Source organism: Trachinotus anak, unplaced genomic scaffold, assembly GCF_046630095.1.
Source record: "Trachinotus anak isolate AG129_WGS33_773 ecotype Australia unplaced genomic scaffold, CSIRO_AGI_Tana_v1 ptg000019l, whole genome shotgun sequence".
In the NCBI taxonomy this organism is placed as follows: domain Eukaryota; kingdom Metazoa; phylum Chordata; class Actinopteri; order Carangiformes; family Carangidae; genus Trachinotus; species Trachinotus anak.
The window spans coordinates 6,362,324-6,383,602 of record NW_027273870.1 but is presented as its reverse complement, the minus strand read 5'-3'; the positions used below and the strand labels follow the sequence as shown (position 1 = coordinate 6,383,602).

At 43.3% G+C, this 21,279-nt stretch overlaps 1 protein-coding gene across 1 annotated transcript in view; it reads right to left on the bottom strand.

Moving 5' to 3' along the window:
- The window catches only part of LOC139636361 (xylosyltransferase 1-like), an 80,728-nt gene extending 61,925 nt beyond the window's left edge, over positions 1–18,803 (bottom strand). Inside the window, exon 1 of the mRNA XM_071504395.1 lies at positions 17,148–18,803. Coding sequence (XP_071360496.1) covers positions 17,148–17,753 — 606 coding nt within the window. The 5' untranslated portion in view covers positions 17,754–18,803. The remainder of the gene's footprint in view (positions 1–17,147) is intronic.
- Positions 18,804–21,279: the final 2,476 nt, after the last annotated feature.

Below are 21,279 nucleotides of genomic sequence, written 5' to 3'. Positions count from 1 at the left end.
AGAAGAAAAAGCTGATTGAAATTACAGGAGAAAAAAAAATATTTATTTAGTTGACACACTAATCCAGTTATTTTAGATCTGAGATTCTTGACAGTCTCGCTGTTACTCTCTGATGTACAATTCAGGAAAAAACACAAGGCAGAGGAAGTCCCCATGTTTCATGAATGAGTGCACTAAGAGACGGTCAATTTAAGCGTTTCCTGGCTGGGTTTTGTCTGCTTCTTCTTTTCCTGTTATGGGAACGGGACGTAGCCAGCGGAAATTCAAGTCATCCACTCTCACATACATACTCTGCACACAGTATAGGTATGAAGCAGCACAGATGCATGCAAATATATACACACACCTGTCATTCCCACACACACCGAAACATATTCATTGGCTTCCTCAGTCAGTTCCTCCTCTTCTTCTCTGCTTTAGAGACAGAGTGACTCTCCAGTCCTCCAGAGGAATGCCTATAAGATCCTGTTCCACCGCATTCCAACCGCCACCAATCAGACTTTCCTACCACAACTCTGAGCAGTTCATACTGCGATGCTGGTTTGTTAACTGTGCTTGATGCTGCTCCATAAGAGTGAGTCAGAGCTAGGCTACATTGCTACAAGGCCCATGGATTGCTAATCCATGACCTTCTGAGAAAGATAAGCCGAGAATGTCGACTCTATCTCCACCACACTGCAGCGAGGGTTGTGAGGGCTGAGCTTGAGCCTCGTAGTCTCATGCGCTCAAGGGTTCGACTAAAGCGGCTCTTTGCAACTGCAGGATCATGCTTCTTCGCTGCATTGAGAAGAGATTCGGGCCAGATGAGTGCAGTAATTATGTGGTTAGCCTTGGCAAGTGGTGGAGGCTCGCTGATTATTGGTATAGCTGAAGGCCTGGAAGATGAAGGCATGGCTAGCTGGCTACAGTGGTGCACTGTGTGGCAAACCGAAACCCGGCTGAGGCTAAACTCCCTCTGTCTGAGAGGAAACTGTTAAAGAGCCACACAGAGCCTCCTCTGTGTGTGTGTGTGTGTGAGTGAGTGTGTGATGCAGCGAGGAGGAGTACCTATGCTGGGGAGTGTAGGGATAGCTGAGGTTCATTGGGTTCAGTCACACTGTGAATGCGTAGACTGCTTTGTGTGTGCGTGTGTGGGGGAGTGTGTGAGATTAGACTCGGGTGCAGTGCTGTAGCATAGCAAAAAATTTATCTCATGTTTACCAAATCAGAAGCCAATGTCCCCTCAAAAACACACACATACTCCTCTTGGATTAAGACTGCCTTCATTGAGTCTTTTCTAAACTCCTGGTTTAAGAGTTAACAATCATTTACAAGCACAAGCAACTGAATCGAACACACAACCTTTCCATACTTCCAGCGTACTGCGGGAAAGATTTAATGATCATATTACTATGTAAAACAAATTCTAATACAAATTGACAGATCAAGCCTAATGCTTACTATTACATACGCGAACCATATGGGCTTGTCACCATAGTAAAGACAGCCTCTGCTGTGCTAATCACTTCGACATAGCAGATGCACAGACTGAGGCATTATTGGCAAAATTAAAGCTATTTTCCCTCCTTTTCACAGTGTGAAACAGCTGTCCAAAATTTGAGAATGAGCTACAGAGAGAGAGAGAGAGAAGGGGAGAAAGGGGGAGAGAGAGAGAGAGAGGGGGCAATGAGGAACGGAGCAATAGGCAATAGCCAGACACCGCAGTGGCTCAGATCAGATCCTCCAGAGTTGGGGATTAGGCTTTTGATCCAGATTTTAGGCTGGATTTGGGGCTTTTTCCTCAAACTGGGCCCATCTGAAATTCTGGGTTTGCTGAGTGATATTGTTTTGTGTGTGTGTGTGTGTGTGTGTGTGTGTGTGTGTGTGTGTGTGTTTGCAGGAAATAAAGAGACAGAGAAAAGTGCTCACGGCCATCGCTTGGTATTCAGAGTACGTTGCGGACTTTGCCGACCACAGAAGGAGCAGTTAGCCAGTCCGGCAGTATCAATTTGTCAGCATATCCCTGCAAAAAATCCTTTGGGGCCCCTGAGAGCCAAAGCAGGGCACTGGCAAGAGCCCAGAGGGTCTGGGATGACCCAGCAGGCAAGTACACACAGCTGTACACTGATATGAAAAACACACAACGATGAGCATTCACAATGAGTGCATACTAATAATGACAAGTGTATGACAAACATATATATTCAGCCACAGTGACACGGCCCTCTGCTCTCATCAGCGCAACACCACAACATCAACAAACACACAGCTGCAGCGTTACAGTAACAGCTGCAGTAGAGAGGGGTCAAAGACAGTGCATGTCATGCAGCCTGTGTCCTCTGAATCATCGGACCCGCTTCAGGCTGGGACGCCATGTGGAGCACGGCGTGTGCACACACACACACACACACGCACACACACACAAAACAAGAGAGAACTATCACCTTTCCTGACCTTTTATGTACCGTGCAGCATGCACATATCTCCTCATCCTACTTCTACACACACACACACACACACAAAGAGTGTGTACTGCCACAGGCAATTACAAACTCACATAAGTTAACATAACATTGTACAATGTTCAAACAGATCAAACAGTTCGATCTGAGGCATCTCTGACACTCAATACACACTTTGCATTTAGAATTCAGTATAAACAGCACAGCACAGTTCAATGTTTTAAAAGCCAAGTAAATGTAAAGGACTTTGGCCTGGTGTCACTGGTACACACTAACATACAGCGGAGTGGAATAATGAGATTTTATTTATAATGATAAGTCTTTATTTTTATAGCACTTTTCAGTACAAGTAAGAAAGTGCTTCATATAAATAAAAAACATCCAAACAAATCAATAATAATAAAGTGGTCTCAGACTTTTGGACCCCACTGAACATGGTGTAGGAAAACAGGATCAGTGTGCATATGACTGAGGAGAGCAGTGGAGCTACTGGACGGACTGCCTACAGAAATATGGTGAATCTTTACTATACAGGAGGAAAATATCTGTTATATGAAACCAATCCTCAAATGCAAATGGATTTCACTATAATGGAAGGTTTGAATATCTACATCTCTTTGAAATGTGCAAAATCCACCTGTTGATGAGGCCCATGTGATATTATGGAAAGCTCCAGAATATGCAACTAAGGGCTGATATACCGTGGTGTTTCTAGCTGCTGTGAAAAGAAATATCTGTCAAACGAATGAAAAAGAGTCACACAGCTGATCGATCGTGCTGTGTCACAACCCACCCAACGCTCAACTCGTGTCACACAGTCGCTACAACAAGAACTGTGATGATGAACCATGTAATGATGATGTACGCTGAAATCAAAGACTCACACTGGTAATACGGGGGATAAGTTTTTTATCGCTTGTAGTTCTCATCTCAAATTGCCAGTGATGAGATAGAGAAGCCAAATCCAGCAGAGCGGTGAAAGCTGCAGAGTCCAGGCGGCCTGAACCTTTATCCTCGACCACTGCAGTAACTCAGACGTCACAGAGAAGACTCAAAGACGCAGACCTTCAGAAACCTGGATGATGACAGAATTGTGTTTCTCTGTAAATGTCACAACCCAAGCGTCATCAAGCCCAGATGCACATTCTGAACACATTATACCGTGAACAGAATCCTTTTAACAAGTACTAACTTGCATGTAAACTTACTAACTGTCCCCGTTTCTGTTTGTGGAAGTTCACATCCTCTGCTAATGGACCAGGCACCAGACGCCACCACAACCACCAACCTCCTCATCAGGTATCAAATGGAATAATTTGAGCAGACGTAATACATAAGCTATATTCAGAGTCTATTAAGGCAAAAAGAAAGAAAAATAAGACTGAGAAAAGGTAGCTGAATAATTTTGAGAAGCTAATAAACCTCCTACTCATTAATCTCCATTGCTGCCACTGGACATAATGCCAGCGAAAATACAGTCCTATTCCTTTGATTATTCTTCCCACCTTAGAGCAACACGCTCACATCAGGCAAACAGTTACCAACTCATTACAGTCCTTCTCTATTGCTGTTAAATTGCAGTCATTTGTGTCTCTTAGGCAAATAGACTGAGTGCTAAGCAAGCAGACATGCCCTGGCTGAATTATAATTGCCTTGACCAAATCTCTTTCTCAGCAGTTACGACAATTATGTCTGCATACTTCTGTATGCCTCTGGAAGACATGCATATGTGCAGCAGGCTAGTAGTAATAAACACACCGACATGGTCACACACTGAAGTAGATCCATACAGATGGTACATCAGCCACTTGCTACTGTTGACAGGTATGGTAGGAGGGGAGCTGCGAGACCTACTTGGCCCTGCATGAAAACAGACGTATTCATCCATCCAGTGGATAAACTGAGAGTTACATAAAAAGATTGTTGTAGACCTATTTTCTGGAGTAAAACGGATTTTACTCAAAGCAGTTAAGGGGGCAAGTTGAGGACAAAGAGAGAAATAAAAAAAATAAACAATAAAAGCCCCCCCCCCAAAAAAAAATAAAATAAAATAAAGCTAGACTGGCTATTTGGAGGGGAGAGAGACTGAGAGAAAATAGGAGTAGTATTGTTCTTTGTTTGAAACCTCACACACATACACACACACACACACACACACACACACACTAATTTCACTATCCCTGTGGGCATGTCTCATTGACATAATGTATTCCCCAGCCCCTCAGTGTAACCTTAACCATCACAACTAACTGCCTAAAACCAAGTCTTCACCCTCAAATAGCAGTCTCTGAATTTCCCCACTGTAGGACTAATAAAGTCGATCTTATCTCTGCTGCACATGGGGCCCTCAGTTTCTGTCCACACAGTGACACCAGTCCCTGTGGGTTAGTGTGTAACCATGCGCACACACACACACAAACACAAATAGAGTGCTGACACCAATAAGCAGTCAATGATTTTCCTAATGGTTCTCCTCTTCAATTCTCATGAGGATGGTTAAAGCACTGAAAGCCATGCGTAACACCCCCCCCCCAATTAGTAGCTCACACACACACACACACACACACACACACACACACACACACACACACACACACACACATCTAAAACCCATCTTGGTAACTTATCTTGCTTTCCTTTAACCTATTTTTCTCTTCAGATTTGAGAGTGTGTGTGTCTGTGTGTGTATGTGTGTGTGTGTATGTGTGCTCATGTGTGCCTCTGAGTCGATTAACCCTCTGTCTCAGTTTTTTTTTACCCTTCATGTCACAAGACCATCTTTTTTCTACTCATAATTTAACCATATTTCCGCTATTGCTCAGCCACAGTTTCAGCCTTTCTGCTCTCTTACATGAACGTGCGCACACATCCACTGATTTCACAAACTGTCATCCAGGGGAAACACAGAGGCCTTTATGCGAATGTGGGAATGCACAAACATGAGTGTTTTGCAACAGGATCAAGAGTAGGAAAGAGAGAGGATTCGGGGGTTAAATGTTCAAAATGTTTGAAATTCAAATCATCATCCCCAAAAAAAAAAAAAAAAAGGAAACTAAAGCTGTTGCACAAAAATTATCAAGCTTCCCCGTTTTCCTGCCACAGAAGCATGAATGCCTTAAGTACATAGCAAAGAGGCGTTTGACATTGTGCTTGCACAATCACACGTCCTAATTATCTTCTCTTCCTCTGCCCCCCCCCCATCTCTCCCTGCACACACACACTTTTTTTCATACATTGTAATTTCTGTATACCTCTGAGGCATGAGGTCCAATGAAATGGAACAGAGACGGGAAGGATGGTTGGAGACAGATGAGAGGAGCGAGAAGTGGTGAGGACGGAGCGGGAGAAATGTGAAGGAGAGAGAGGAAATGGGAATAAAATAAGTGCAACGACGGCAATTGACGAGGGAGAGAGAGGAGAGAGAGAGAGAGAGAGAGAGAGAGGAGTGAAAGAGCGGGTCAACTGCGGCGGCGACAGCGTGGAAGCGTCTGCAGAGCGTTGCTGATGTGATGGCACGATGATGATGGTGTTGATGATTCACCGCTGGTAAGAAATCAGAGAGAAGAACGTATTATTATCACGCAGCTCAATTACAGCGCAATTTCTCCCCGGCAGCGACAGCCTCTGCAGGGCTCCTCATTGAAACTGATTTGGGAGGCCTGCGGCATCTTGGAGGGCCAGTCAACGACTCAGCGGTGCGGTGAGACATCCCCACTCGAGACGGGAGAAGAAGAGGAGGCAGGAGAGGACGACCGGGGAGAAGAGGAGTGGGAGCACGCAGGCGAGGGAGGACTCGAGGAGAGGGATGCAAACGTTTGGCAAAGTGGCGTCGAGCAGGAAGGACAGACAGGATCTTAATGTACCGCTGACGGAGGAAACACCTGTTCAGTAATGTAATGTAGTAATGAGCCTGGTCCCGATGGTTTAACATGAATACTGAAGAGCAGCTATTCATGTGGCGCAGTGTTTTAGAATATTATTTACTCTCAGTGTGTTAATGTTGTGCAGGAACCAAGGGGGAGGGAGCAGAGACATAGAGGCCTTGTGTATCTGCAAGCTTGTGTGTGTGTGTTTGTGTGTTTTTGAGAGGGAGATTGTGTGGGTGAGTGTTTTTTGTGATGCAGGAAGAAGAGTATTTTTGATTTTATGCATTCTGTAGGTGTGCGCCTTTCAGCACGCAGGGGACTCTGAAGAGTGTGTGGGTGAGTGTATGGACGTGTCTGCTTTTGTGTGGATGTTTGCAGGTGTGTGTGAGCTTGTACATTTAACTAGTACATCATGGCTGTCTCCAGCTTAATTTCCAACAACGTGCCCCGAGGCAGAGGCAGCCTCAGCTGAACTGCTTGGTTGACCTCACGGCGAGGGATTCTTCAACACGACCTTGACCATGAACCGAGACCTCGACTGTCACCTACAACATACCGGTCACTGTGTCATGAGGATGTAATGGTTGAAATACAAGATAATTCTCCAGCTACTACCTGATAGGTCAAACACCAATTCAGTTCAATTCAATTCAATTTATTTGTATAGGGCCAAATCATAATATACATTATCTCAAGGCACTTTACAGGGTAAGGTCGAGACCTTCCCCTCAGCTCTGCACAGCGTTTTAGCATCTTTCAGCTTATTGTTTAGGTTTGAGGCCTGAAACTTCACTGTTATTAATTCAGTTTCACCATTCCCACCCAGACATAGGTGGCAGCTGTCTTCAGGAAGAAAAAGCTCTGGAAACTCGCTGTACATTATCTGTCCTGCGCTAAATGGCAGATAAGCAAAGAAAGACAAAGGAAATATCAAGTAATGCAGCTTTAAACTTTGACCAAATGTTCAAAGCCAACCTGCAGTCCTAGTACTAAAAAAGCAGTGAGGTTCAACACCTGGCTTTAAATGGTATTGCATCAAATGGAAAATTGAATACATGCCTTTTGCATAATTTTATACAAATTTGTCTGCTTTTATGGATGACAAATTTGTTGTGTTTAGTCTGTCTAAGAGTCTTTAGTGTTGAATACTATAAAGAATCATAGAAAAAGTTCTCCTTGTTGAAAAGCATCAGCCATTCAAATATGTAATCCAGATGTGGACAACACAAAGAAATATTGTATCAGATGCAACTACCCATCAGGGTGAATAATTGAACCAGTGGAATCAAAACCTGTTTAAGTTTTCAATGGAGAAACGGGATTTTTGGGCAGATTTGCTAAACCGTGGCTCCTCAGTATAATCCTGAACGAGAGCTCCGATTTAGAGATGCTTGATAAAACCAGCTTGATCAGTGTCTTTGCATCAGCTTACCTCTAAATCCTAAACTTCACCAACAGAGGGGAAAATTACAGACCTGATCCCTGCATGCGTGGAGGCCATTTGGACTCAGGTTAGTTTCCAGAAATGGTCTGCAACCACACAGTCTGTGCCAGCCAGGCCCCAGCTACACTAACAAGCCTTCAAACCAAACCGGGTTCCCCTAAGGATTATGCTGGGATTTGAGTCGACGTCGGATTTGTAGAAGGGATGAGACGTTTATCTTTTCTTTTTTCCCCCCAACATTTCTTCCTCCAGCTTTCCTCTGTCTTGCATATCTGTCTCTCTTTCTCTTCCTGTCTCGATCTCTCTTTCTTTCTTGGTCCTCTCACTTTCTCTCTTAATCACATATATAGAGACAAGTCTTCTGGGCTGTTGGCATTCAGCTCCAGTAGTGAGAAGAAGTAAAAAGGAGGAGGAGGAGGAGGAGGAGAAGGCGGAGGAAGAAATAAGTGCCACTGTCAGTTCCTCTCCTCTTGCTTCACAGGGCTGGAAGGACAAAAGCTTTCCCTGACAGGCCCAATCGCCCCTATCTCTACCCAACCGACATGTCATCACCCTGTGTCTTCACCATACCGCCACGCACTCTTTTCTCTTCCCGTCACAAACCCCCTGTCTTATTAGAATAATACAATACATGGGGATTAGTGTATGGTGTGTTGAGGAGGAGATAGCAAGGCAGTAGCTCATGCTCAGTGTCATTAGTCTGTGTGGGTGTGAATACATGTTCATGTGCATTTGCGTGTTACATGTGGATGAGTGTGTTGCATGTCAATGTAGCAGCACTGCAGCGAGGAAGAGTTGAATCGAAGGCCACTGGATTTGGTTGCAGTTACTTAAAGACGTTCCACTTGTCATCTTCTTCTTCTGCAGTTCTTCCTCAACAAAAGGATACATGACTGTTGCTACAGGCGGTGCGACCTGATGGGACCTCCTTCTGTCACACCTTGCAGCACGACAGCAACACCAGAAACAGAAAATGAATTGATGTTCCACTATAGCGAAAATATATGATCCTCCCTAAAATACAGAATTGGTGTGTCGAAACACAATCAATAAAATATTACTCTTTTTTTGTTTGACAACTGATTGTCCCTCTGCTTGCTATAAATAAATATTAGTAGTGGTATTCAGCAGTGGTTTTATTGTAGCTGCAGTAATGTCCATCTTTCATGCTCATAAGTAATTGCTGAAATCACAAAGAGTACTGGTTGAATGTGTCAAGGGAGAATAAGAAATTAAGCTTAACATCTTGGAAGTGAATGTACCTGTTACTCATTATCTTAAAGCTCCTACAAACTATTTAGTATTGCAGTTCCCTGAAGTGAATGGAGTAACTCTGTGCAGCAGAAATCAAGATACCCTGATGGTTAGTGCCTATACGGGTCAAGATCCAAAAATGTTGGATTCTACATTTGTCTTTCAAACTCCACAACTCCAGTTTGTAACACAGGCTTCTTTTCATACATCTAATGTGTGCCCACCCATGCCAAGAAAAGACTGATGACATCACTATGACATCATCAGGGTCATTTTTACACTATGCAACTATTTTCACAAACTAGAAGTAACCATAGCTAGTAAACTGATCATTTGGAAAATTGGTAGCGTTCCCCTTTGATAACTTCTGTATAAGATTAAATATTAATGAAAAAAATGGGAATCAGTCAAACTCAAAATCTGGAAAAATCATTCTCATTGATTATCCTTCAAGAGTTTAACATTCAAAAACATATCTAATCAGTGTGGGTGTGGTTTCATCAGATTTAATTTACAGTGCTGGAAACATGAATGAACACCCTCACACCTGTCATCAGACTTTGATTCAAATGTCGCTCAGTCATGATTGGTGCACAGAAATATGTGACATCTGATTTTTCCCAACTCGAACAAACCAGTGAGAAGATCAAAGACAAAAACAAACAGCGATTTCATGGAAGTGTTCTGACATTGTCAGATTATTTTACATTCATGAAGAGAACCACAGCTGCTAATAAGAAGCTGAAGTTTTCAGGGGCTTTAAATTCAGTTTTCTTAGTTCAAAAGGTTTGTCTTTTTCAGTCCAGACTGAGCTCTGAGACACATGCTGTGTAACCCCACCCGCTACAGACAACTAAAACCAGTGTTTTTTAGTCAATTTCCTAAATAACATTTCTTTTTTTTTGTTGAGAAGTTTCACGTGATCATCATCAATCATGATCATTGCAACATTATGTAATTCAAGTACAGTGTCTTACAGTGGTTGTCACTAATCTCTTTTTATAAAATACAGTAGATCTATTTAAAAGGATAATCCTGAAACTACTAAACAGCAAGGGAGCTGAGGGATCGGTCTAATAACCCCTCCATATGGTGCTGGTCGAGTCCAAACCTGTGTGTGTGTGTGTGTGTGTGTGTGTGTGTGTGTGTGTGTGTGTGTAGCCCTGCGCTAAATATCAACACTGAACTGACTTCAGATAAAACTAATTCAGCCACCCCCCCACCGCCCCGCCTCGTCTTCCTATCTCTCTCTCTCTCCGTCTCTCTCTCTCAGGGCTGTCTGCTAAGCCTCTTACCTATGGGATTATTGGCAACGCTAGGTATTATATAGTTTCATTCATCTGGATGATGCGTTATTAATGTGTTGGGGAATGAAACCATCTGTAACAGCAGCCGAGGATGATGGGGGGTGGGGAGAGTTGGGTGGTGGTGGGGGTGGGGGTGGGGGTGGGGGTGGAGGGGGTGACACAGAGTGATGCAACTTTAATTGGTGGTAATGGTGAGATTTGTTTGAATAGACTTGACAGGAGAGAGATGAACAGTAGTTAGGATATTTGATTTCGCAGTTTTACAGATGAGGCAAACAGAAGCATCAAGCTGAGCACACGCAGACATGCTGGGAGACATACAGTCTAACAGAGGAGAGAGGATAGTGAGTTATGTGTTTGTGAGACCCCTTTCAGACATGCACATCGCTCTGTAAATGCACTGTCACAAAGAGACTCTGAGTTGATTTTCTTTGAAGGTCTCTCTGGCAATCTCCCCACTTTGCCCCTTTCAGGCATCGCATCTACAAAATTTCCCTGTTCATATACTGCATCTGTGAAAGTAATGGGTTTTGGCTTTCAAATGTACAGACAGGTGACAGCATGGAGGAAAAAACATGAATAAGTGATTGAAGAAGCGTGACTGATGCCACTGCTTCCACACAACATAAGGGATCACATGTGCTAGGGTCTTCGCAGTCACCGCATTTCAACCCAACTAAACACACATGGAAGATTCTTGACGAACGTGTTAGACGACGCTCCACACCACCATCACCAAACCAGCAAATGATATCCCCAGTAGAGTCCTGCAGACTTGAGGAAGTGTACAACCAGGAGCACTGAATCTGTTCTGGAGGCTCACGGTGACCTTATCAAGATGGTTTATGTTGGTCTTTCCTTTAATTTGTCACCTATCTGTAGGTCTCTGTTACAGAAAAGCCCCATGTTGACTGTCTTCAAACATGCTGGGATCAATACAGATGGAGCTGTTATGCTTGTGCAACTGATGTGTTTTTAATTAAAATTTGATTAATCTTAGTTTTTCCATCAATCATTTAGTCAATAAGACGTCAAAAAACAGTGAAAACAAAAGTAGGTGGAAACCTAGTATATGGCTGGACTGCATCGTTGGCTATTTGCATGCTGCCTATTGTCAGCCGGTTTCAGCCCTTGATCTGTCTGCTTCTCTTCTACTCTCTGTGCTCACATTTACAGTATTGTTACATAGCCGAATTCCCAATAAAGCTGCTGTCATTTACATGTTTTTCCATCAAGTATTAAGTAGTGACTTAAACACAGCCCATTGAGACTGCATTTTAACCACAAGTCCCTGCCAAGCCATTTCCAAGCTGCTGCTCTGTACTCCTAAAATCCTGATTTTATTACTGCAATGTCATCTGACAAAATCACCAAACATATAAGTTAAAAGCAAAGACTTTGCTGTGATTTTGACTACATTTATTTGTAAAATGATCACTCAGAGAGAAAGTGAGACGCCTAATAACGTGTATGTCAGCTGCTATGCCGAAAGGATAGACAGGTGTGTCCACAGAGGGAACAACCAGCAACCTCCGAGGCTGAAAAATTATGATGATTAGTAATTTTCACTAAATACACTCTTATCAGTTAGTAAATTCTATGATGTTCCCCAAGAATCACTGTGGGGCAGCAACACTTTCTCCTCCATCAGGGACATGCTGCATTCATGATGAAATGTTGAAAATAAAACATTTGGCTGTTGAATAAGAGTAGATTCCAACATCATGGCAGCCTTTTATGCTAAACCTCAATACCTTTTCAGGGCCATTTGTGTCCATAGCAATGAGTATCAGATTTGGCATTTCTTGTAGTGAAATTTCAAATATGCTAAGACTGCCTGACTAGTTGAGCTATTTTTATGTGGAATCGCTTACATATTGTGCTAATGCTAAACCCTCAATTCACTGTTTACTATTAACTTGATGATGCAGTTATCCATTTGCCCTATTAAACATAATACGATAATGGAATTTGCGCCACGCTCATCTCCTAAGCAAGAGTCAAAATAATTGACAGGACTGTGTGAGTCATGCCAGTGTGTTTTGTGTTCCGAGTATTTCTAACATATTTCTAACAAAGCCTGTTAAATTGTTGAATGGCTCTTCCTCCTTTACACAGGAGTCAGCAGAAGAGAGAGAAGAGGACAGGGAAAGAGACTGCTGCCTCTGCCGTTAGCTGATTACATGGACACCACACTGAAGAGGCCTGCAGTGCATTTAGCACCTGTGCTAGGAGGAGTGTTTAGCAGGGAGGTGTCTGTGTGTGATGTTTGAGCTACTATGGAGACCCTAACTTTCAGTCTGCTACAAACTGTACATAGTCGGAAGTTTTAGGATTCCATACTGACACTGATATTTTGCATATGAGTGGGATCGGCTTAGTGAAATAACATGACAAGGTTTTAACGGCACACTGCATTATGATAATAATGAAATGTTTTTTTCCGTTGCAGGTTCTGAAGAAGGATGGTGTCATGTATACAAATTACACTTCAACATCAAAGTGTCTTGGGTCTTCGATGTGTCTCTTTCAAGTCTGAGGTGCGTGCTTCTTCCCTCAGATCTGAATATGTTTCCAACTCTCTCCGAAACTACCAGCACTTGAAAAAGAAGCTCTCTCTCTCTCTCTCTCTCTGTGCGTGTGAAACCAAACGACAGATGGATGGACTGATAGGCAGGCTGTACTTTACTTTTCCCTCATTACAGGTTTTACAGAGTAACACTTTACTGATGTAATGATTTGGATGTTTGAAATTCTAAATAACACAGTGCATCTTCTGGGTGTCTCTGGACTGTAATTATGTATGTTCAGAGGTCTGTTTAAAGCAAAATAGCTCACACTCCAAGACGATTTACTTTCGGGGAGTGCCAATTTAACTGCCAATTACCACTGCTAAAGTGGCTTTGCTATGATACAAAACCCAGCACTGACGGAGACTGGCACATGAAGTGGTGCTGGAACAAACTGTATGTGAGGAAGGTGTGAGAAAGGCGAGAAAGGCCGTTTTGTCACTAAGTGAACGAAAAGGAAATTAAATATGGGAACGCTGGCCCTAAAAAAACATGTCACGCCACACTATAGCATACTTAAGTATTACTCCATTGTAACATAGAGTGGTGTACATATAATCCTAAACTGTACTTTTTAGTGTCAACGTGGCTTCACATTCACACACATACACTCACACACCCGGAAGCTATGAGCTCCAAGTGTGTCACCTATGACTGTATCCCCCTTATCACAGCCTATGTTGTAGCACTACTGAATGTACCTATTCCATAAATTTCAAAAAGGGACTCTCATATAGTTTATACATACGAGTGTGTGTAGCTATAAATATGTCAGTGTATGTGGGTGTGTTTTGTGTAGCTGCTTCCCTGCATCTACGTAGGAACATAATTTTGGATGTTTGTGTGAGTTTCGGTGTGTGTGTGTGTGTGTGTGTGAGTCACCGCTGTGATCATGGACACAGTGGGATGATTCACATTGTGGTTGTGGTGGTGGTTGGAGAATAGACTGGTAGCAACAATGGATTTCAGCGCAGCTCCCAAATGCAAAACATATGTACAGGGCATTGTTACTTGTACCATACATGATCATAATTCAAATGATAATCCCAGCGCGGCTCGAGTGTTTACCAAGTCCTTTCATTTTCAGTCCCTTTCATGTTAATTCTCACAGTCAAATATCTGAGGCTCATTCTTCTACCAGTGAAACTAAAAAAAAAAAAAAAAAATTGGACTGCAATAAAAGTCATCACAAGTATATGAGAAAAAGAAATATTTTTTGAAAGTTAGATGAGAATATTACTATCATGCTGCTTGTGGTCACAAATGGGGAACCCCCACGGAGCTGTTGGACACGAGTTGAAGACTTTCTTCCACTTTCTGCTTCTCCAATTTTTTTTTTCCTCTCAGACACAAAATGAACAAGAGCTTCTGTCAGTCACAATCTAGTCAAGTAAAATATCTGCTGGCACTCGCTCCTTTGTATAAATTAGGTCTGCAGCAGAGCTGAGTGTACCACGGCGGGGAAACAAATGTGGCAAACATCTTTATAATAAAATATAATGTATAATAGTTTGCGGTTACACTTGTCATGTAATGTTGTAGAAAGAGCTGAGTTCAATGTGCATATTCAGATGATTTGTAATGCCATCTTCACCGTAGGAAACCATTAGGAAAACTCAGTGCAAGGGAAAAAGTGTACATCAGTACTAATGTTACGTGTATTACCATGACTAACAGGAAAACTCTTTACAACATGTGTGAGCACCCGCTGGGCACATGGGGAATCATGACAGTATATGAGTACCGCGGCAGATGGAAAGAAAACGCTGACGACCAGATGTGGAGCTCGGAGGCAGACGCTTTTTAAAGCTTTACTCAGACTCCGGCTGAAGGTAGATTGGTTTAATTCTGGCACATTAACAGTTTTTCACATCCATTACTGGGACCGCCTTAATAAGCACTTATTAATAATAATTGCGAGGCTATTGCCTGTAATAAACTGATGTCAGGCAAAACAAGACAGACTAATTAATAAGTAGAGATTTCTGATGGGGGAATTTGCAACAGGTAGCCACAGTCTGTGTGAGGAGACTCAACCCTCGCAGCTTGTATCATTCATGTGATTATATCCAGAGGTATAAGGCAGTGGGGATGTGAACAACAAGCTGTGGTGTCTGTTGGACTACAGAGGAAAACATCTACGCTCTCCGTCACCATTTCCTCAAGAGACACAACAGGAGACAACCACTAATGACGACCGCAGCTCGTGCCTGCTGGGATGACACATTCAAAGCTATGCATAATGTTTCCATCCAACACAAGATCACGCACAAACTCTGCTATTGTCATCCTGTAGCTTCTGGCTCAGTCTGTTCAGGATCAAAGTGGTGCTCCCCCCTCTCACAGGCGTGGTGCCTCATATAGCATCAGTTGGCACTTATGCGTCATCCTTAGGCTGGACATGCCTTGCCAAGCCACACACACACACACACACACACACACACACACACACACACACACTTCCCACAAGGGAATGAAGAATGAAAATGCAGTGATTAACCAGTTGAGGGAACGCATGTGGCCAAGAGCCATCAATTGAATGTTAAGGGTCCGGGGGCCACAGAACTGCAGAGAGCGGGTCAACAATCTGACAGGCTGGCAGCAGGCGAGCTGACTGGCTGGTGGCCTGACTGACTGGCATATAGGCTGTGTGAAGTGCCTCGAGGCGATGGGGAGGAAAGCCCTTCTTTAAAAGGTCATGGGAGCAGATCCACTGTGAGCGTTAATAGTGAAACACATTTGGATGATTCAGTGTTGAATAGGTTCTGACACAACTGAGTCACAGTTGCTGTTAGGTCATCTATGTATACTCAGTGCTATAATGCAAACCCACTAATAAGCATCACAATCTCTCCCTGCAGGACCATTACCGGGAGTTTGCGGTGATATTTCATTGGCCGATTCTCCAAGTGTCAAAATATAGACAACTGCCTCAAATAAAACCTGTCCTTGGCATGACTTTGTACTGTGGAGATGCCGGCAGGTGGGACAAACAGTCCTACCAGATGAAGTGAGTGAGTCACTGTAAAACCGGCGGAGGAGACAGATGATACAGTGCACGGCTCAGAGTGACTGACTGTGCATGGAGGCCACAGTGTATCACACTACATCAAAGCCGGTTATCTACTGGTTGCATGGTGGCTGAAGAGTAGGCTATACTTGAATGGCTGGCAGCTTTATGAAGGGAAAATGCTGCGCGCTTGCCAGGAACAACTGCGTCCAATTTCTTTAGGGCAGCGTAACTGCTTGAGAGACCATGCGAGCAAGAAGCTCAGTTTTCGAGAATTTAATTCCAGACATCAGGTTGTGAAAATTAATCACATGCTGCGCAGAGGCACTGTGCAAATACAAATACAAAGCCTTCTTGGTGTGTAAGCCTGTGGGGCACGGAGAGCAGTCAGTGGAGTCTACAAATAAACATTTAGGATTTTTTTTTTTTTTGGGGGGGGCAGTTTTTTACATTTCCAGTGTGCAAAGCATGGCATTAGCTCCTCCGCTTCTGAATGGGCACAGATTCACAGGGTTTCTTTAATCTTTAATTCAGTTTATTCCTTTTGTGAACAAGCTGTTCATTACGCAGGCCTGCATGTGCACTCACGATCATATCTGTCTTGACCTTTGCGTTTTATGTTGCCACAACCAATAAAACTGTTTGCATTTCCACAAACTGCAGATGACTCTAATCTTTGTACACTCATCAAAAGCAGCCCCGCAAATTAGGTTACGGTTCAATTTGGCCTTGCTCAGACGGTGCTGCTGAGCCATGCAGCTGCTGTGTTTGATTTTAAAATACCAAATAGACCGTGACAGGTATTTGCAACAACCCAGTCAGTGACTCTGCTGTTCAGGCACCTCCACAGCTACTGTCTTATGAGAGGATTTGCCCCGCCATGCTATCATTCTGCCCCGGAGTGAACTACACGCTGAGTTTAGATTTCATACTCAGCTCCGGTATTTTAAACTGGAGTCTGGGCTGGAGTGCGTTCATTCAAACGGCGCATTGTGGCTCCTGTCCTCAGTGAGCGTTCAGCTGAGGATGCCCGTCTCCCGGCATCTGTCTCGCTTCTTCAGACGGCTTCTCGTTTCCCAACGAGACAGCCTTCAAGTGACAACAACCCCACTCTCATTCATTTAGAGGCCCGGCCGTGGCGCGTACTGGAGATGTTTTGACCTGCCTGCCAACCCCTCCGGGCTTCATCCCCGGCGAGACACTCTTTATCTAGCGGGGGTATGATATGAATGCATCGGCAGAGTCTCTGTCTTACCGGCTGCTGTATGTGGCGAGACGTCCCCCTCCCAGGCGGAGGAAGATGCTGCTGCTGTCGGACCCCGTGCTGGAAATAGTCGCTGCCAGCGGCTTTGTTGCCCGCGACCCGGTCCCTCTTCTCCCGCACATTGGAGCCTCCGTTTTCCCTGTCTTCGCCGGAGTCGAGGCTGCTGAAGTTCCACACAATCAGCGTCTGCACCAGCAGCACCGTGAGGGCTGCGATCAGGGCGGACCGCGACCGGCGGGCCAACCTGCGAGCACACAAGCCGCCAACCATCTTCGCACCGGGCTGCACGGAGCTGGAGGACCGTCTGTGGCTGTGCGCAGCGCGACGGGAGGAAGGAGTGGAAGTAGAGGGAGGACGAGGAGGAGGAGGAGGAGGTGGTGGTGGTGGCGGTGGAAGAGGAGGAGGAGGAGAGAGGGAGGGAGGGAGGCTGAGCTTTACGGTGGCGGAGGCGAGGAGGAGCGTCGAGAAGGAGAGGCACAGGGCCACCGTGTGGTGGATCTTTGTGAGGGGGTGTAATGTGGAGGAAATTACAGTCTGCTTCTTCCCGAAAAGAGATTCTGATAATGACCAAATACCTGCAAATGCTGAAATTTGCATTCCCCAATATCATTAGCCTATTACAAGGCGGGGAACAGCAGCATTATTGGGCCTCCAGGGGTTCCTGCCAGACACTAACTGATCCCCACAGGGGTGTAGCTATAGGAACTCTGGGTCCCCTGATATATCCTATTATTTCCTCAGGCACCTTTTGACTAATTCATACAGCCCAGTGGAATTTCTGTCTTTGCCTCTCCATGTTTTGGAAAGATTATCTCCATTTTACACCCCACTTACTGGACCCCAGCTGGAATCCAGTAGGAAAATTAACTTTTTCCTCCCTGCTTTGCAGGAGGTATGTTACAGCTGTGCTGTAGAGCTGGTAAGAATTAAGTGCTTTGCCTGAAGACAGTCCAACATGTGGGGTGGTCGTCTGACTGACTGTTTTTTAAAAAAAACCAAAATGCCACCCTGTTGTTCACCCTAATCTTCCCCTGAAATATGTCTGGATGGACCCATATTTATGAGAAATCTGGGGGCGGTAATCAGTAAAAACAGCCACATACTTTTCCTTACAGGAAAAGTGGTCTGAGACACTGTATCTCCATCAAGCTTTTGTATCTTATTAGATTTGTAAGGAGCAATATTTTAAGCAGGTTTTCAAGTTTAATTTGAACATGTGGTTCAGATAAAGCGTAGATGTCCTGTGACTTGACATTTGAAGTAATACAGATTCAGTGGCAACAACAGATTGTAGTGCTTTTGATATAAAAATAACAAATGTCTTTAAAGTTATTGACTGGATTAAATGTCTTTTGATTGATATTGTAATCACCACATAATTCTGTGTCTGCTCCACAGAAAACAAATTCTTGCAATTTAGTTTGAATTGGTAACAAGGAAATACATCTACAGCAGTGACACCTTGGCTCCCTCACAGCTGTGATTGGGTTTATTGCACCTTGGAGCTCCATCGTCAGTATTCCTATTCAAGCATTTCTCTGCCACTTATGATGATTAAAAAAGATGCTACTCAAACTGGTGGCCTCCTTGGATTTGTAACTGAATAGCTCACACAAACTAATTTCTGTGGCACAGAGGACAACACCTTTTAATGAATCCAAGCAAAAAGCCAGTGCACCCTCACATTTAATACTAACTTCTTTTAGCGCAACCAGACCAAAGAAATCCTGCATCAAGTCTAAATACAGTCTGTTAGTAAGTGCTGACTGCAGATGGTAATTATTAAGAAAATCTACAAGATGTCTTAAAATGATGATTTCATTCATATTCAGAGGAGACTGTCTACCGCTTGCTAGGGGTTTGTGTAGGAAGCTTCATGAATAACTCTCAAGTCGTACTCTGAGGTGAGAATATTTTTAGTCCAATCAAACTATCAGCTCAATTGTTAGGAGTGATTCAGAGATGGGTTTTTTTTATACACTTCCTGAGCTCTTTACATGCCAATACCATGAGTAACAGCGACGGAAGAGCTTCCCTGGCAGACACACAGCCCAGCACCTCACCTACACCATTTTCCTACGTACATTAGTAGGATGACATTCATGCTTTATTCCTGGGCCAGTTATAAAATGAATAATAATTACTCCTAATAATAATCCTAAACTTTGACTTACAAATCAAGAAATTCCTTTTCTTCTTTGTGTGCTAAAATAAACGAACAGGTAAATCTAAATCTATGACTCAAGTACTGATGACAGTGACTCTTGAGCCTTGTAAAATAAGGACTGAAGTGATGTCAATCTGAAATGCTGTCTCTTGAACACTGAATCAACCAGTCCTAGTCCTCAAAAAGGTTATGGGTCAGGGCTACACACTATTTATTGTGGTGCAGTGCACATTTCTGAAAGAAGAATTATCCTATTATATACTCAGTGTATTCACTGTATTCAGCATATTGAAGTTTCAGAAAGCTTGCACAGTACAACAAGATATTTGCCCATGAGAATAATCATGCTGACAACATTATCTATTTGGGATAATATTAGAATAAACTAAATAAGTTAAAGAGAGACATATTGTAAATGTGCATGTTTTCTTGTGCTTCATGTCAGCTTTAGTGCTCCTTGGCATTGAATCAACATGTCTCAACATGTCTCTGGGCTCTATTGGAGAGATGAACATCACCCTTCCAAAAGATATTCCCTCATTTGTTGTTTTTGACAATGGCGTTGGAGAGCGCTGCCTAACATGCTGGTCCAGAATCACCTACAGGTGTTTGACTGGGTTGAGATCTGGCAACTGCGAAGGTCATGGCATATGATTCACATCATTTTCATACTCATCAGACCACTCAGTGACCCCCATTGATGGGGGCATTGTCATCCTGGAAGAGACCATTCACATCAGGATAGAAATGTTTCATCATAGAATAAAGGTGATCATTCCGAACAACTTTGTATTGATTTGGAGTGACCTTTCCTATATGGTGGCATGTGGATCCAAACCATGTCAGAAAAATGCTTCCCACAGCACAGGACCCTCTCACTGTATGGGTCAAGCATTCAGACCTGTATTGTTCTCTTGGTGTACGCCCATAAGCTGATGCACTTGCCCACTTGTGGAAAATATGGTGAAGAATGACGCATCTGACCATATCACTTTTTTTACTACATCTCTGCAGACCAGGGTCTCTGTTATTTACACTATTGAAATGTACATTAATCTTTGTAATGAGGGTTAGGGTTTATGCACTGCAACCCTTATACAACTGTCGCCGGACTGTTCTCACTGACAGTCTGATCACGTCCCACACTGACATTCTCAGTCACCTGAGGAAGATTTGCTCTTCTGTTTTTCCTCATATACCACACTAATGCACAAACATCATGGTCATCAAATGTGTGCTGTCAACCACAGTTTATAACCCTGTTTACTGATGTCTTTCCCATAGATCTAAATACAGATGTCACTTTAGTCACTATTGTTGTTGAAACACTGACAAACTGAGCTGTGTAAACTCAGCAACACACCAACATTTCATGAACTTTCTTCTTTACGTTAAATATTACTGCAAAGCAGCTTATGGCCACACAATAAACCATGAGGAATTGTGAGACATATGTAGCTCTAAATACAGCTTTGATGATGTATTATTACAAGTGTCCATTTAGTAAAATGCCATGTGCGCTTGGCTTGCCAACTAACCTGGTGGTACATGAGGACCACAATTGGTGGTTTAAGGTCAGAGCCTCTATCTTCTATCAACTTCATATCATCAAACATTTCCATAACATATTTTTTACACTGGAAAGCCTGTGGATGCCTCCTAACTGCATTCACATACATTTTGTACTCTCTGAAATAATTTTGAAATAACATTTAGAAATATTTATATGTGGCATGTGTTCTCAATTTGAATAAGACTTAAATTACGTGATTTTAATACAGTAAAGACTATAATTTATAGTGACCCACAAAATAAAACTCACTCAGAGATGAGGCTGCCAACAGCACTGGTTATGTGACTAAGAATACAAGAAACCCTGCACTTTTGGTTACTGCTGCTACACTTCAGGACAGCGGATAATGAAGAACTGGAGAATTCCTCTAAATTCCACTTTAT